Source organism: Hordeum vulgare, chromosome 5H, assembly GCF_904849725.1.
Source record: "Hordeum vulgare subsp. vulgare chromosome 5H, MorexV3_pseudomolecules_assembly, whole genome shotgun sequence".
Lineage (NCBI taxonomy): Eukaryota > Viridiplantae > Streptophyta > Magnoliopsida > Poales > Poaceae > Hordeum > Hordeum vulgare.
The window spans coordinates 41,392,625-41,408,043 of NC_058522.1; the positions used below are offsets into that span (position 1 = coordinate 41,392,625).

At 42.5% G+C, this 15,419-nt stretch overlaps 1 protein-coding gene across 1 annotated transcript; it reads right to left on the minus strand.

The window, feature by feature from the left end:
• Positions 1 to 11,403: 11,403 nt before the first annotated feature.
• LOC123400108 (protein NRT1/ PTR FAMILY 4.5-like) lies at positions 11,404 to 14,308 on the minus strand. The gene is made up of 5 exons (XM_045094519.1): positions 14,221 to 14,308; positions 13,882 to 14,099; positions 12,527 to 12,970; positions 12,334 to 12,458; positions 11,404 to 12,214 (listed from the first exon to the last, which is right to left on the minus strand). The coding sequence occupies exons 1-5, from the start codon at positions 14,306 to 14,308 to the stop codon at positions 11,404 to 11,406; spliced, it is 1,686 nt and encodes a 561-aa protein (XP_044950454.1).
• Between the last annotated feature and the right edge of the window lie 1,111 nt (positions 14,309 to 15,419).

Below are 15,419 nucleotides of genomic sequence, written 5' to 3' on the forward strand. Positions count from 1 at the left end.
GTGTGCAACTATTTTGCACCCGTTGTATGTGAACGTTCAGTCTATCACACCCGATCATCACGTGGTGTCTCGAAACGACGAACTGTCGCAACGGTGCACAATCGGGGAGAACACGATTTTATCTTGAAATTTTAGTGAGGGATCACCTTATAATGCTACCGTCGTTCTGAGCAAAATAAGGTGCATAAAGGGATTAACATCACATGCAAATCATAAGTGACATGATATGGCCATGAACTTGTGTTTCTTGATCTCCATCACCAAAGCACTGGCATGATCTCCATCGTCACCGGTGCCGCACCATGATCTCCATCATCATGATCTCCATCATCGTGCCGCCATCGAGGTTGTCGCACTATCTATGCTATTACTACTAAAGCTACAACCTAGCGATATAGTAAAAGCATCTGCGAGCACAAACATTAGTTTAAAGACAACCCTATGGCTCCCGTCGGTTGTCGTAGCATTGACGTGCAAGTCGATATTTAACTACTACAACATGATCATCTCATACATCCAATATATCATATCATGTGTTTGGCCATATCACATCACATGCATACCCTGCAAAAACAAGTTAGACGTCCTCTAATTTGTTGTTGCATGTTACGTGACTGCTATGTGTATCTAGCATGATTGCATCTTACTTATGCAAAGCCACAACAGTGATATGAAAAATTGCTATTTAACCTTATCCAAGGCCCCCTCGGTCAAATCCGATTCAACTAAAGTTGAAGAAATAGACACCCGCCCGTCATCTTTATGCAACAAGTTGCATGTCAGTCGATGAAACCGATCTCTCGTAAGCGTACGAGTAAAGTTGGTCCGGGCCGCTTCAATCCAACAATACCACCAAATCAATAAAAGACTAAGAAGGGCAGTAAATTGAACATCAACGCCCACAAACTCTTTTGTGTTCTACTCGAGATATCATCAACGCATGAACCTAGCTCTCATACCACTGTTGGGGAGCGTTGCACGGAAAATAAAAATTTTCCTACGCACACAAAGACCTATCACGGTGATGATCATCTATGAGAGGGAGATCGGATCCACATACCCTTGTAGATCGCTAAGCAGGAAGCATTAAGAAACGCGGTTGATGTAGTGGAACGTCTTCGCGATCCAAATCGCCGCTGTCCCACGATCCGTCCTGATCTAGCACCAAACGGACGACACCTCCGCGTTCAGCACACGTACAACTCGATGACGATCTCCGCCTTCTTGATCCAGCAAGAGAGACAAAGAGGTAGTTGAATTCTCTGGCATCACGACGGCGTGGCGGTGACCATGGTGGTGCTACTCTGACAGGGCTTCGCCGTGCCGTACCGATCTAGCTGCGAGGTGTCACGAAGTAGTGGAGGGAGAGAGGTTTGCACAAAGGCTTGAGTTGCAAAAACCCTAAAACCCTCCACTATATATAGGAGGAACCAAGGGGTGGTTGGCTTGCCTCCTACTCCAAGGAGGAGCTTTGGCCGAGGCAAGGAGGGAGGAGTCCTCCTCCAATTCGGGTTGGTGGAGGACTCCTTCCTATCTTGTCCACCTCCTTCTATTTTTTTCTTTTTCCTTCTTTATTATTGCTTTGGCCGAAATAGCCTTATTGAGCTGGCCTCACCAGCCCACTAAGGGCTGGTGCACCACCCATGGTCCTATTTGGTTCTCTCCCGTGTGGGTGGCCCCTCCCGGTAAAACCCCCGAACCCATTCGCCACTCATGGTACTTTACCGGTAATGCCAGAAATCTTTCCGGAAGCCAAATGCAACAATCCTATATATCAATCTTTGTTTCCGGACCATTCCGGAGACACTCGTGACGTCCGTGATCTCATCCCGGACTCCTAACAACATTCGGTTACCAACATCTATAATTCAACTATACCAAAAACGTCACCGAACCTTAAGTGTGCAGACCCTGCAGGTTCGAGAACTATGTAGACATGACCGAGACACTCTCCGTTCAACATCCAATAGCGGGACCTGGACGTCCATATTGGATCCTACATATTCTACGAAGATCTTATCGGTTGAACCTCTATGCCAAGGATTCACACAATCCCGTATATCATTTCGTTTGTCCTTCAGCATGTTGCTTGCCCAAGATTTGATCGCCGGTATGGCCATACCTATTTCAAGCTCGTTACCGGCAAGTCTCTTTACTCGTTCCGTAATACAAGATCCCGTGGCTAACTCTTGCAAGGCTTGTTTGTGATGTTGTATTACAGAGTGGGCCCCAAGATACCTCTCCGTCACATGGAGTGACAAATCCCAGTCTTGATCCATGCTAACTCAACGGACACCTTTGGAGATTCCTGTAGAGTACCTTTATAGTCACCCAGTAACGTTGCGACGTTTGATACACATAAGACATTCCTCCGGTGTCAGTGGGTTACATGATCTCATGGTCATAGGAATGTATACTTGACATGCAGAAAACAATAGCAACAAAATGACACGATCATATGCTACGTTTATAGTTTGGGTCTTGTCCATCACATCATTCTCCGAATGATGTGATCCCGTCATCAAGTTACAACACTTGTCTATGGCTAGGAAACCTTAACCATCCTTGACCAAGAGGCTAGTCAACTAGATGCTCACTAGGGACATTTTTTTGTATATATATCCACACATACATTTATGTTTCCATTCAATACAATTATAGCATGGATAATAAACGATTATCTTGAAACAGGAAATATAATAATAACTATTTTATTATTGCCTTTAGGGCATATTTCCAACACCTAGTTACCTTTGAATGTTCGCTGGTGTTTGCGCCACACCCCACTCCCCCCACCACCCTACACACACAGAAAGCAGGCCCCATGTAAAGCGTGGTAGGCACACACAAAAATGTCATCGACAAAAATAAAAAACACTCTTCATATATAAAAGGCATAGAAACAAAAAATTGCAATTATGATGCCCTAAAATTTAAAATTACCATGCTATACTCTATACCAAGCTCTACTTTATAAAATGTCATCCTCTAATTTAAAGTTTTACCAAAGTATATTCAATAATTATTTCAAGGTATCTGCAGTAAAAAAATACCAAGGTCTAATTTATAAACAATAAGAATAGTGTGGTGGCAACTTTAAATAGAAGGAAATGTGTATCTAGCTCATGGAAAAAATTCTAAAAATTAGGATGGTCATAAACAAAAGCTGTTTTTAGTAATAAATCATGGCAAGATTTAGGAAAAAATGGTCACATGGCAAATTAAAGGGGGAATTGTTTCTGAAAAGAGCATTACAAATTTGAAAATTGTTTGTTGCCATTAAATAGCAAGATTTACTAAAACGAACTGGTTTCATAAGATAATGGCAAGATAAATTTCCATGGTATTATGGCCAACAAGTTTGCCATGATATGTTCAAAATGAATTGCCATGCTACTCAAATTTGTCTAACGTGGCTTGTTGAATAAATTTGCCATGGTGTAAAACAAATTTGTCATTCTCCAAAAGTAATTTACCATGGTTATGTTCAAAATAAAATTTTAGTGTTGTGTGCAATGAAATTTTCCATTGTGTGTATAGTGGAATTTGCCATGGTCGAAACGATATGTTTTCCATACAAAAATTGTAATGTCTAGAAAACAATTTTACTTAGGAAAGTGCAAAAAACAATAATCTAAAATTATCGTCTGATAAAGTAGAAACATTACCAAAATTTTCATTAATAAGGTAGAAAATTTCTAATGCTTGTAAAAGGATCATTACAAAAAGACCTAAAAACTTTCATGTTTAGAAAGAAAAAATGATTTTTCCATGTGACATAAAAACAATCAGAATTTTCACATATAACGAGTGACATGAGACAAAAAAGGCATGCAATGATTTTTAAGTTGATATAAAGTCAAAATCTAAAATTTGACATGTGACTATTAGAAACATTTCTAGAAAATTGACATGTCTTATAAACTAAATAATTCAAATTTTACCATCCAATCATGATTTTTTCGCCATGTGGACATTACCAAAATGTTGCAATGGAACTAGTTTGAAAATTCATAAATTTCCATGTGTACATTAAGGGGAAAAAGTGTTTTGCCATGATTAAAGATGACATGGCTTTGCCATGTGAGAAAGGATAATTATTTTCTATATTTGCATGTTTATAAACAACATTTCTTAGAAAAGGCAAAACATAATCTAAAATTTGCCATATGACTGTTAGAAAACATTACGAAATTTTGGTCATGTCTTATATACACCAAATAATCCAAAATTTACCATCCGACCATGATTCTTTTTGCCATGTGGACATTACAAAAAAGTGTAAAAAATTTCATGTGACAAGTTTGAAAGATTCATAAATTTGACATGTGGATATTACAAAAAATATATAAATTTGTCATGTGTAGAAAATAAAACAAGATATGAATTTACCGTGTGAGAAAAAGAGAATTATTTCTAAATTTGCCATTTGTAGAAAAGACAACTTTACTTAGAAAAAGCAAAACAAAAATTATGGGATTGCGTGTGTGTGTGTGGGGGGGGGCGATATGTGTGTATACTTTACTTAGAAAAATTGTTTGTTTCCATTAGATATCAAGATTTAACAAAAAATATAATGTGTCGAAAACAAATTTATTTAGAAAAATAAAAATTACTAATCTAGAATTGACATGTGACAAAGTAGGAACATTCCCAATAATTTCATGAATAAGGTAAAAATTCCTAAAGCTTGTAATGGGAGCATTACAAAAAGACCTACAAATTTCCATGTTTAGAAAGACAAAAAAATGATCTTTCCATGTGATTTGTCATGTCTAAAATCGTCATGGGACAAGTTTCAATCAGAATTGTCACATATAACAAGTGTCATGAGACCCAAAAAATGCAATAATTGTTAAGTTGATCCAAACTTAAAATCTAAAATTCCCATATGACTATTAGAAAATTTTCCTATAAAAATCCATGTCTTAAGAACCAAATAATACAAATTTTACCATCTAATCATGATTTGTTTTCCATGTGGACATTACAAAAATGTTTCCATGTGACAAGAAGGTAATTCATAGATTGCCATGCTGACATTAAGGAAGAATGTGAATTTGCGAGAAGAAAAACAAACATGATACAACTTTGCCATGTAACAAAAGGAGAATTTTTTTTCTAAATTTGCATGTGTAGAAAAAAAAAATCTTAGAAATAGCAAAACATAATTCAGAATTTTCCATGTCTTGTATGCACCAAATAATCCAAAAACTTCCATCTAACGATGTTTTTTGGCCATGTAGACATTACAAAAAATGTATAAAACTTGCCATGTGAAAAGTTTGAAAATTCATAAATTTGCCACATGGACATTACAAAAAAATATGAACTTGCCATTTGTAGTAAATGAACATTATATGAATTTTCCATGTGAGAAAAGGAGATATATTTCTAAATTTTCCATGTGTAGAAAACAACTTTACTGAGGAAAAGCAAAACAACAACTATGAGTTTGGATATATTTCCAATAAAATATTTTTGAAAAGCAACTTTGACTCATGAAAAGGAAAATTATGGTACACATGTTTTTCTAGCTCGGATCATATTTAGCATAACGACAAGTCAATCATTTGTTATATATTATTCGACCATGAAAGATATGTTTTAGAAAATGTTGGTTGCATATCATTTAAGATGCTTTTGTGTAGTTTCTATGGCTTGCACTTGTTTCTTCAAAGCAATGTGATATGATAAAATACAAGTTGCAGTACAAGTTACTTTTTGTAGGCTAATTTGCATTTAAAATAGGAAAAAATTTAAAATTTTCATTTTTTTTAATCTTGTGATATTTAAATTTGGCATATAGAGTCAAAACAGACGGTCAATATACCAGTTTGTGAGAGAAAAGCAAGTTTGTGTTAAATATATACTTTCGACACTTTAATTGTTGTTCAAATATATCCACCGGAATGTGTCTATATGGGTTCTAGTTTTTAAAGGTCCCGTGACGAGAAAAATGATAAAAATGTAATAAAACCATATGGGAACTAGTTTTGATCCAAATAAATTCCAAATCATCGAAATGTGCTAGAAAAGTAAGTTTCATACCACAATCTTGAATTTCGTGACAGAATGTGCTTTTTAGACATTTTTGTTACAGTATTGCCATGTGGGATCTAATTTCGAAAACCTCCTGATGAACACTATGGTGGAAGTGGATTCCGATTTGGCCAATTGGTTTGAAAGTAATACGACTTTCAAGTTTTGGGATAGAGTTTCATGGCAATGACATTATCTCTTTTCGTCTTTATTACATTGCTTTCCTTTTTTATACCTTCGATGGGAGTAGACAAATGAGTTGTATACCACAATAGATACAAGTTGAAAGGAAGAGAGGACATTGATGGCAATACGAGAGATTTAAAGGGGGATCTCACCACCTGCAGCTTGAGCTAGCCCATGTGCCGTCCTCCTCCACCTACACACAAACAACCTCCAAGTCCACTCCTCCACCTTTCTTCCCCGACCATCGATCTCCTTATCCCTTTTGTCTCTCTCGCGTCGATGCTGCCGCCTGGTTCCATCTTGATATTTGCCAGTATTTAGATTTATGTATTGATTGAAAAAAATTGGAGTCATTTTACAGTGCATCCGGTCGATATGGACCGTCCGTTGGAGCGAATTCGACGGTCCAGATCCGATGCAATACGCTAATGTCACATGTATTATATCAGACCCCGAGTGGCATTTTCGGGAGAAACAATATTTTGAACTGATCAGATTTTCCTCCCAAATATGTTGAGGGTATTTTCGGTATGAATTTTAGGGCTATTTTTGGTTCGATTTTTATCCCATTCTCTAGGATTTTACTCCCTCACCGGGACAAGGTGTTGCGGCAAGATCCACGCCGGTGGGGAGGGGCCGCGACAAGATCCCTCGCTGACGGTAGGGTTTTATCCCTAGGATCTTGCCGCGCGTCGCCGCCCCTCCGTCCGTCCACCCGAATTCCCTCATGATCTCGCACCTCCTCTTCACCGACGAACACGAGAGGACGATGACTGCCCTCTCGGCGGCAGCCGCCGGCGAAGGTTCGGCCTCATCCCACCTGTCATTCCTCTATGCGGGTGCCTATAGCCACTTACAGCAAAGATCCGGCGTGAACAAATTGATGCACGTCGATGAGGATGATGTGACCTTTTGGGTCGGGGAAGGTGGAGATTAGCAGCTCGTCGGAAGATCTGGCGCCGCGACCCGAGGGGGTGACTTGTGACGGAGGGGGGAGTAGGAACAGGAGGAAGGAGTGATACGGCGAGTGTGATCGATTGCGATCGGCGGCGATCAAGGGCGCCGAAGGCGATCAAGGCCGCCCGAGGTTAGGACTCGAGAGGAGGTGAGAGGACGAACAGCTCGAACGGAAATTCAAAAGAGTACGCACGATGATTGATGTTATAATGAAGTGATTTCTTAATGCATTTAATTTAATCGGAAAATTTAGGACGAGAATACCCCTGGACCTAATTGAGCTAAATAAAGGTATAAAAAAATTTAGGCCGGAAATACCCTTGGGTTCAAAAAGACCTAGTTAATCATCCGTTAAATAGCTCGTATAATACACGTGTGCTCTGTTGTATTATAATTTATCGTAAAATCTCACCTTTTTTTAGAGGGAGAGAGGGGTCAGGTACTTCCATTGGGTCATAGCAAAAAGAAACTCCAATCCGTACACGAATAGAATCAAGCTAAGCTGAAGCCGACTGGGAGAAAAATATTTCGAACTGATCAGATTTTCCCTCCCAAATATTTCGAGGGTATTTTCAATATGAATTTAAGAGCTATTTTCGGTTCGATTTTTATCCCATTCGCTAGGGTTTTACTCCATCGCTGCGACAAGGTGTTGCCGCAAGATCCACTCCGGCGGGGAGGGGCCGCGACAAGATCCCTCGCCGACGGTAGGGTTTTATCCCCGCGATAGGATCTTGTCGCGCGTCGCGGCCCCTCCCTCCGTACACCCGAATTCCCTCACGCTCTCGCACCTCCTCTTCACCGATGAACACGAGAGGGCGATGACTGCCCTCCCCGCGGCAGCCGCCGGCGAAGATTCGGCCTCATCCCACCTCCCATTCCTCTATGCGGATGCCTATAGCCACTTATAGCAAAGATCCGGCGTGGAAGGTGGGGATTAGCGGCTCGTCGGAAGACCTGGCGCCGCGAATACCCCTGGACCTAATTGAGCTAAATAAAGGTATAAAAAAATTAGGTTAAAAATACCCTTGGGCTCAAAAAGGCCTAGTTAATCATCCGTTAAATAGCTCGTATAATACATGGTGTATTATAATGTATCGTAAAATCTTAATTTTTTTAGAGAGAGAGAGGTCAGCTGCTTCCACTGGGTCGTAGCAAGAAAAAGGAAAAAAAAACTCCAATCCGTACACGAATAGAATCAAGCTAAGCTGAAGCCGATCCATGCATGCAAAACCGTATAAATGCGTACCCAGGCATCGCAAGGCCACCAACCTGCTTCTGTTAGCTCCTCTCCTACCACAGCGTAGACAGCCGCCGTCGTCCACGCTATGGCGACAGCCGCCGCCACCCACGCTGCGCTCCGCGTCGGCATGAAGTTCAACCCTACGCCCAGGGACGCCATCGGCTTCTACCTCCGGCGCCGGGTCCTCGGCCAGCCGCTGCCGGACACAGCCGGCGTCATCCACGAGGCGAGGGTTTACGGATCGGAGCCCAAGGACCTCGCGGCAGCGTTCCCTCGGCTTCCCGGAACCCATGAGCGCTTCTTCTTCACCACGTGCAAGCGGCAGAAAGCCGGGCGCGGCTACAGGATCTCGCGCACCGTCGGCGCCGGCGGCTGGATTCCGAACGCCAAGAAGGTGGTCCAGAACGACGCCGGCGAGACGATCGGCTTCCGCGAGACCCTTCGCTACTCGTACAAGGACAAGAACAGAGAGTCGGATTGGTTGATGGAGGAATACCACATCTGCGGCCTGGACCAGTTCGCCGTCGTCGACGGGGAGGAGAGCGTCCTCTGCAAGGTCTACGTCTTGCCTGGTTTGAAGCCGGGGTCCGTCACGCTCCAGCAATCTGAAGCAGGGGATAGTCTTCTTGCTGGAAGTGGAGTTCTCGGAGCACATGCCACGATGGTGGCCGGACAGCAGGAAACACCTCGACCACCACAAGAACCACGGCAATCGCAGGTGATGCAGAGGCCAGCGCCGCCGCGTCCGCAAGAAGCAAGGCAGCCGCAGGTGATCCACAAGCCAGCGCCGCCGCGTCTGCAAGAAGCAAGGCAGCCGCAGGTGATCCAGAAGCAGCAGGTGCGGCGTGCCCTTGATAAACGTCGGGTCGCGGTGCCTGCGACCATGATGACCACCACGTCCACGCAGCAGGTGGCCAAGCGGCCGGCGCATCCCATCGCCGAGCCGCCGCGCCCCAAGCGGATCCGAGCTGCTGCTGCTGCTGTCCCCGCATCCGCAGCACTGTCGGCTGTCAACGTGGCAGTTCGACAAGCCATCGATGGGTGGAACTCTCCGAAGCGACCGGCTTTCCTGTCGGCGCCGCTGCCTCAGCACCACGCGAAGGCGACGATAAGCCGCCGTAAATCAAATCCCTCGCTGACCGATCTTGACATGGACGACTTCGCGAGGTCATTGGAGACCGATCTTGACATGGCTGCGGACCAGAGCACCATCCAACAAGGAGGCCACCAGAGCACCATCCAAGAAGAAGCTACCCAAGACGAGCTGGCCAGCAGGCTGGAGCCCCAGCCGTCAGAGGTCGACATGAGCGACCTGTTGAGCTGGTTTGATGCCGACGCAGAAGAGTTGCCAGAGAACAGCGAACACGTCCAAGAAAGCCCGCATGAGCATCAACATGAGCATGCGAGGTCACTGGAAGGCTTGGTGGCTGACGAGCGAGGAGACGACGTGATAGCAGAAGACCTGTTCGATGCGCTCGACAACATCGGCAATGACGATGATCTGATCAGCGACAGTGGAGACAAGGACGATTGGCTCAACCTGCCTCTTTCAGCCTACAGTGGCATCATGTACTAAGTAGTAGCTCAACGAACAGAGATTGTAATTTGCTCCTCTGTATGTACGTATCTCAAAAATTGTCAAACTCCCGTCATTTTTTGGAGTGGCATCATGGCCTCATGCTTTATTTTTTGGAGTGGCATCATGGCCTCATGCTCTGGCTTTGTTCCTTGTGGTCTGACTTCGCTGTCTCATGGCTCATGTATGTATGTTCACAGCAAGCCTGTTATCATTAAATTGTGAATTGACATCTGTCATATGCTTAAGGAAAAAAAGGAGGGCAGCTTTTGTTCCTTGTGGTCTGACTTCAGAGACTGGTTATTCCAAGTCTGAATTTTGCAATGCAAACTGAACTTTGCAAATTAACTGAATTTTAACATTGCAAATTGACATGTTTTGTTAACTTTGCAAATTATCAATGCTTTATTTATCTGAACTATTTCAGTGATTCTAGACACTATATTGTAGAGAGTATTATGCGTACACTTTGTTAACTGATTCTTCAATTTCAGTCATAACACTTTGCTTACCGTTCATATGTTTTTTCCTTTTTCTGGAACCATGCATACTCTGTTCTGTTAGTATGTTCAGTGATAACAGGCTTGCTGTGAACATATATACATGACATTAATCTCCCTTGTTTGTATGTTTCTCCCCCACGACATTCCAGATATGTCCCACAACACTTCCTCGTCTTCATCTGACAGAAAGCAAAAAACTGCCTTCAATTTGGTAGCATGAGTACACTAATCTCCCTTGTTTTCATCTAAACAGCATTTGGTTGAGCATTTGGCCGTGCTGCTGCTTACACTCAATATCAATCAAGGTTTTTTTCTTCTTCTCATAATCTCTATGAAACTTCCAAGTTATTCCAGTAGGAGTATTTCTCTGAGCCCTGATGGTGTTTAATTTGCTCACTCACTGGAAGCGCTGTATTTTCACACTTTTGCAATGGAACATCGTCATTTGATCTGAAGGAAACGCGAGCCAATTAATTTCCTACAGGCGCTAGGAATTTAATCCGTTTTAGGCATGGTATAATGTTGCCACATTGTTACGGTATGTTCTCACTGCTCACTGCTAACTGAATTTTCAGTAAAAATTCAGTATACTTGAACATTCAGTAAGAAGTGAACTGAAAATTCACTTTTGAGTGAGTAGCATCTGCATTTTCTCACTAAACTTTTGAGTGCATCTATCACTTGTTGAGAAAATTCACTGAAAATTTATTTACTGAACAATACCTGGCATCACTTGTTGAAACTTCAAACACGCCACACATTAGGGTGGAAGCCATTTCTTCCGGCAAAGAGTAGCAAGGATGAGATGAGTACAACAAATCAACTGGAAACAACCAGCGCATATATGACAGCAGAATACTAGTACAGGCTTGTACATTACTCCTCTGCCGACTTGATTAATCCTGATCAAGCGTTGGCACAACGTTGGCAACGCGTTGATTGTTCTGGTACACATACTTGTTGGCCCAGTACAGGTAGTTGAAGAAGCCGAGCAATCCGACAACAGCCACAACCCAGTAGAACAGCTCAAGATGACTAGTGTTCAGGCTTGCACCCTCGAGCCAGCCTCCCCGGTGACCATGCCTCCTTGTCGCCCCGTTCACGGCATCCACCAGGACTGTGGCCATCAAAGACGCAAGCCCCAGGTCACACCAGAACAACGCCGTGGCGATGGACTTCATGCCCCGTGGCGCCTCGCTGTTGAAGAACTCGAGGAGCCCTGTGAACGACGTCACGTCTGACACGCCGAGCAGGAAGAACTGGGGTGTGAGCCAGAAGAGGGACATCTGCACTGCAGCCTCCTTCCTCTTTTTCTCGACGACCGCCGCGATGACGCAGGCAAGTATCATGGAGGCGAAGCCTATGCCGATGCGCTGCAAGTGGGTGATGCCGCCGCTGTAGCCCGTGCGCCTTCGCAGGAATGGCACGATGAACTGATCATAGACTGCAAGCATCAACATCTGGAATATGATGGGGATGATGAAGAGCGTCGCCGGGGAAACGTGGATCTTGCCGAGCCTTGTGTTGGTCAAGCCACCTTGCTGCACCGTGAACGTGAAGAGGATGATGTTGGATATGTATCCGATCACGGAGCTGATGAAGATGGGAAGCAAGCGGAGCACGATCTTGGTCTCCTCCACCTTGGTCACACTGCAGACCGACCAGTCTCCCTTTTCGCCACGGTTGATGCAAGCTTTATCGAGAAATCTAGCACACCATGCATCAAAGAGTTAGGGAATATATTCTCAAAACTCTATATGGGGTACTCTATATGGCAACTTGATAAGTGCAAGCAGGGGAAAATGGTTCGATTCACCGAGCCTTACTTCAGACTATTTGTTTGAGGGAGTGAGCCAATGTAACCTGTCCCCACCTCAGTACTGATTTCATGTGCTTCTTCTAGACCCTCACCAACTTCAATTTTCCTGTTGTGGAATGCAACCACAAGAACCTGGGAGAAGCAACATCGAAGTCAACACAAGTAACATATTATGTTTTGATCAAGGAAGTAGCATGTACCACCTGCAGTATTCGAGTCAGAGGGCTTCCTTGTGGCACTTGGTTGCGGTAGAAAGGGAGACCAGCAGCGACTACGAGCAACCCGAGCAGAACTAGGACGGCACACGACCCAAGTGCGATATCCCACCCTTTGTAGTCCTGGAGCCACACTATGAGAATCAGCCCTACGAAACCTCCGAAAGAGATTCCGAAGGTATACCAGTTAAAGAAGCTGGACTGCTGGTGGGACTCTGAGGGATCTTCATGGTCAAATTGGTCTGCTCCAAGGGATGGCAAGCAAGCCCGTATACAGCCATCGCCGAGTGCACTCACATACAAGCCTACGTACAGTAAGGCAGCGTTTCCGCCATGGACCTGTTTGCAGTTGTTTAGCTCTGCTTCAGTGTTGCAAGGGGGTGGATGGAGGGAGGGTAGGTAGGCTTGCAGTGCGAGCAATCCATATCCCTGCACAGATTAATGCATGTTCAATCGATCATGCTACAATAACATGGTCAAGGATACGCCAAAGGAGGTATACTATCTTTGTCAGAAATTGAGCTATTTGAAAACGTGACAAGTTGTAAAGCAGCTCTAACTTTGAGCATCTCGTCATCAGTATGCTAAAGGTGCATCACCGTCTGTTAGATGCCAGTCTAAATGGTTAGATGATGTTTCATCTTTCCTCTTTTTGTCGAACAATTTTTTCACTCATTTTGTTAACAAAATCAGGTATCTGTTTCCTTTTATAACAAAAAAAAAATGTGTATCAGAACTATAATTGAGATTTGGAAATATAGATCCGAATTGCAGGTAACAATTTCCTCAAATATGGTGAGACCACATCGAAATTAGGAAAATTACAATAGATAAAATCAAATCTACTATGATATTTGGTAGTCAATTTGAGCAGTTGCAAAAGTATATCTAAGAAACTGGGATTTCATGTTCACTTCTTTAACACATATATCTGCTTAGGTTCAAAAAATATTAGATAAAGACACACAGGTAATATTGACGTTTCTATTATTGGCAGACTCGATTCTCAAAAAAAAAAAAAGGTGTGCTTCGGTAGACCCTCCTAAAACATAGAAAGAGAAACGTATATCCACCTCGTATTGTATTGTACAGACCGTCATACATATATAATACAAGGTAGATATACATCATACAATACAACATGGGTATACATTTCCCCCTTCTACATTTTGTGAAGGGGGGTCTACCGAAGCAGAAGAGAAAAAAATAATATTAGCAGACTCTAGGGGTTCGTTTAAATAAGAGAAGATGTAACAAGAAATCAAGAATAACTCCGCTGGATCATCATGACAAAAAATAGATACCATGTAGATAACTGAACAGATGAAGATGCATATTACCAGAAACATAAATGGACCAATGAGGAGCATAGTTCGGGCGCGAGTGATGTAGGAGTCTGAGATGAAAGCTCCGACCATTGCAAACCCGGATGTGGCACCAAAAAAATTAGTAGCTGTAGTTACAGAGCCTGAAACCCCCATATGCATTGTTCCATGGAGATAAGTAACCATATTCAGCAGGTTTGGAACAATGACCACGTTTGTTACCACAGTCAAAACTGCAACGGGAAACAACATATACATCAAAATGATTCAATGTTTCAACGTTGTTAATTCAGAAGCCACACATATGTAAACATGTGTGGGAAAAAAGGGCTCGGTCTGTAATGACTTAATTACCATACAAAAACCATGCTGCTCTGACTCCGCCATGCACCTCTTTGTTGATGGTGTGTCCCCTCCAAGTCACAAAGACTCCAAGTGCCATGGCGCTTCTTCTTCCTCCTCCTGATTGCAGCTTGTCTGCCTGCTTGTGGTATGACTCGCAGTAAGAGGGGTATAAATACAAGGTGGATATTCATATTCAGAAGAGTGTGATAGCATCGCCAGGATCAATCAATGATTCTGGCCTATTTTATCCCATTTGTTATCAACTGCCAACATTTATTTGAATTCTGTTACTTCTACTTGCTATTTTCTACTGAGTAAAAATTCGACATTACAAAATGCATACAGTAACATCTAAGTAGAAAAGGTGGTACATGAGACTAAAAGTCCACAGGTACCAACAGCTAGCACAGACTGCTATCAGTGTGCCATCATCTTGAGAGCAACATTTTGCAAGTTACTCCCTCCGTCCCATAAAAATGCTCGGGACGGAGGGAGTGGGTCATAATACATTAATTGTTTTGAGCACAATTCCATTTTATCGTAGTGCTCCTTAATCGACTTATTAAGTCAAGTGGGAAGACTGCATCTAGCAAACACGATAACTACGTATATCAAAACTTAGCAGTACAACAAAACAAATTATTAGAAGAAAGCGCCAAAACTACAATGACAAGCAAAACAAACAAAACTGCAGGCAGATGCTAGAAACAAAATAGTAGCCGGCTAACTAGACCTATAAACATATAGCAAAGGCCAAAGCAGAGGTCAGAAAATCAGTTAGGCTAAGTTACACTACATAAGAGCAGGACAAAATCAACAATCCCTCTGTTTGAAAATTTCTTTAGGATATTGTTTAACTGACTAAGTTTGAACTTTCAATTTATCTCAAAAAGTGTTTGAATTTTGACTGTAAATTTCCTATATATTATTCCAATAACAATTACAAAATCATAATAATTAGAAGTAGTTTTTCTTTTCTATAACACACATCAAAATATGTGTCAATACGTACTAGAGGGAACACATCCAAATGATCCTTGAAGCTATAGCACACATAACAAAAAATAACACCAACATTTTTTTTATAACAACCACTTTATTTTCTTAAAATGTAGCATCAAGCGGATGCAATCACAGATATCTCTTACTCGCACTCAAGGTGTTCGACGAAATCACTACAAAGGTCAAAAAATCATTTGCTTTTTTCC

Coding starts and splice junctions, on each gene's coding strand:
- LOC123400108 (XM_045094519.1), bottom strand. CDS start 14,308: ATGGCACTTGGAGTCTTTGTGACTTGGAGGGGACACACCATCAACAAA. Junction 14,100..14,220: donor AGCAGCATGGTTTTTGTATG/GTAATTAAGTCA, acceptor TTCCCGTTGCAG/TTTTGACTGTGGTAACAAAC. Junction 12,459..12,526: donor TGACTCGAATACTGCAGGTG/GTACATGCTACT, acceptor TGCTTCTCCCAG/GTTCTTGTGGTTGCATTCCA.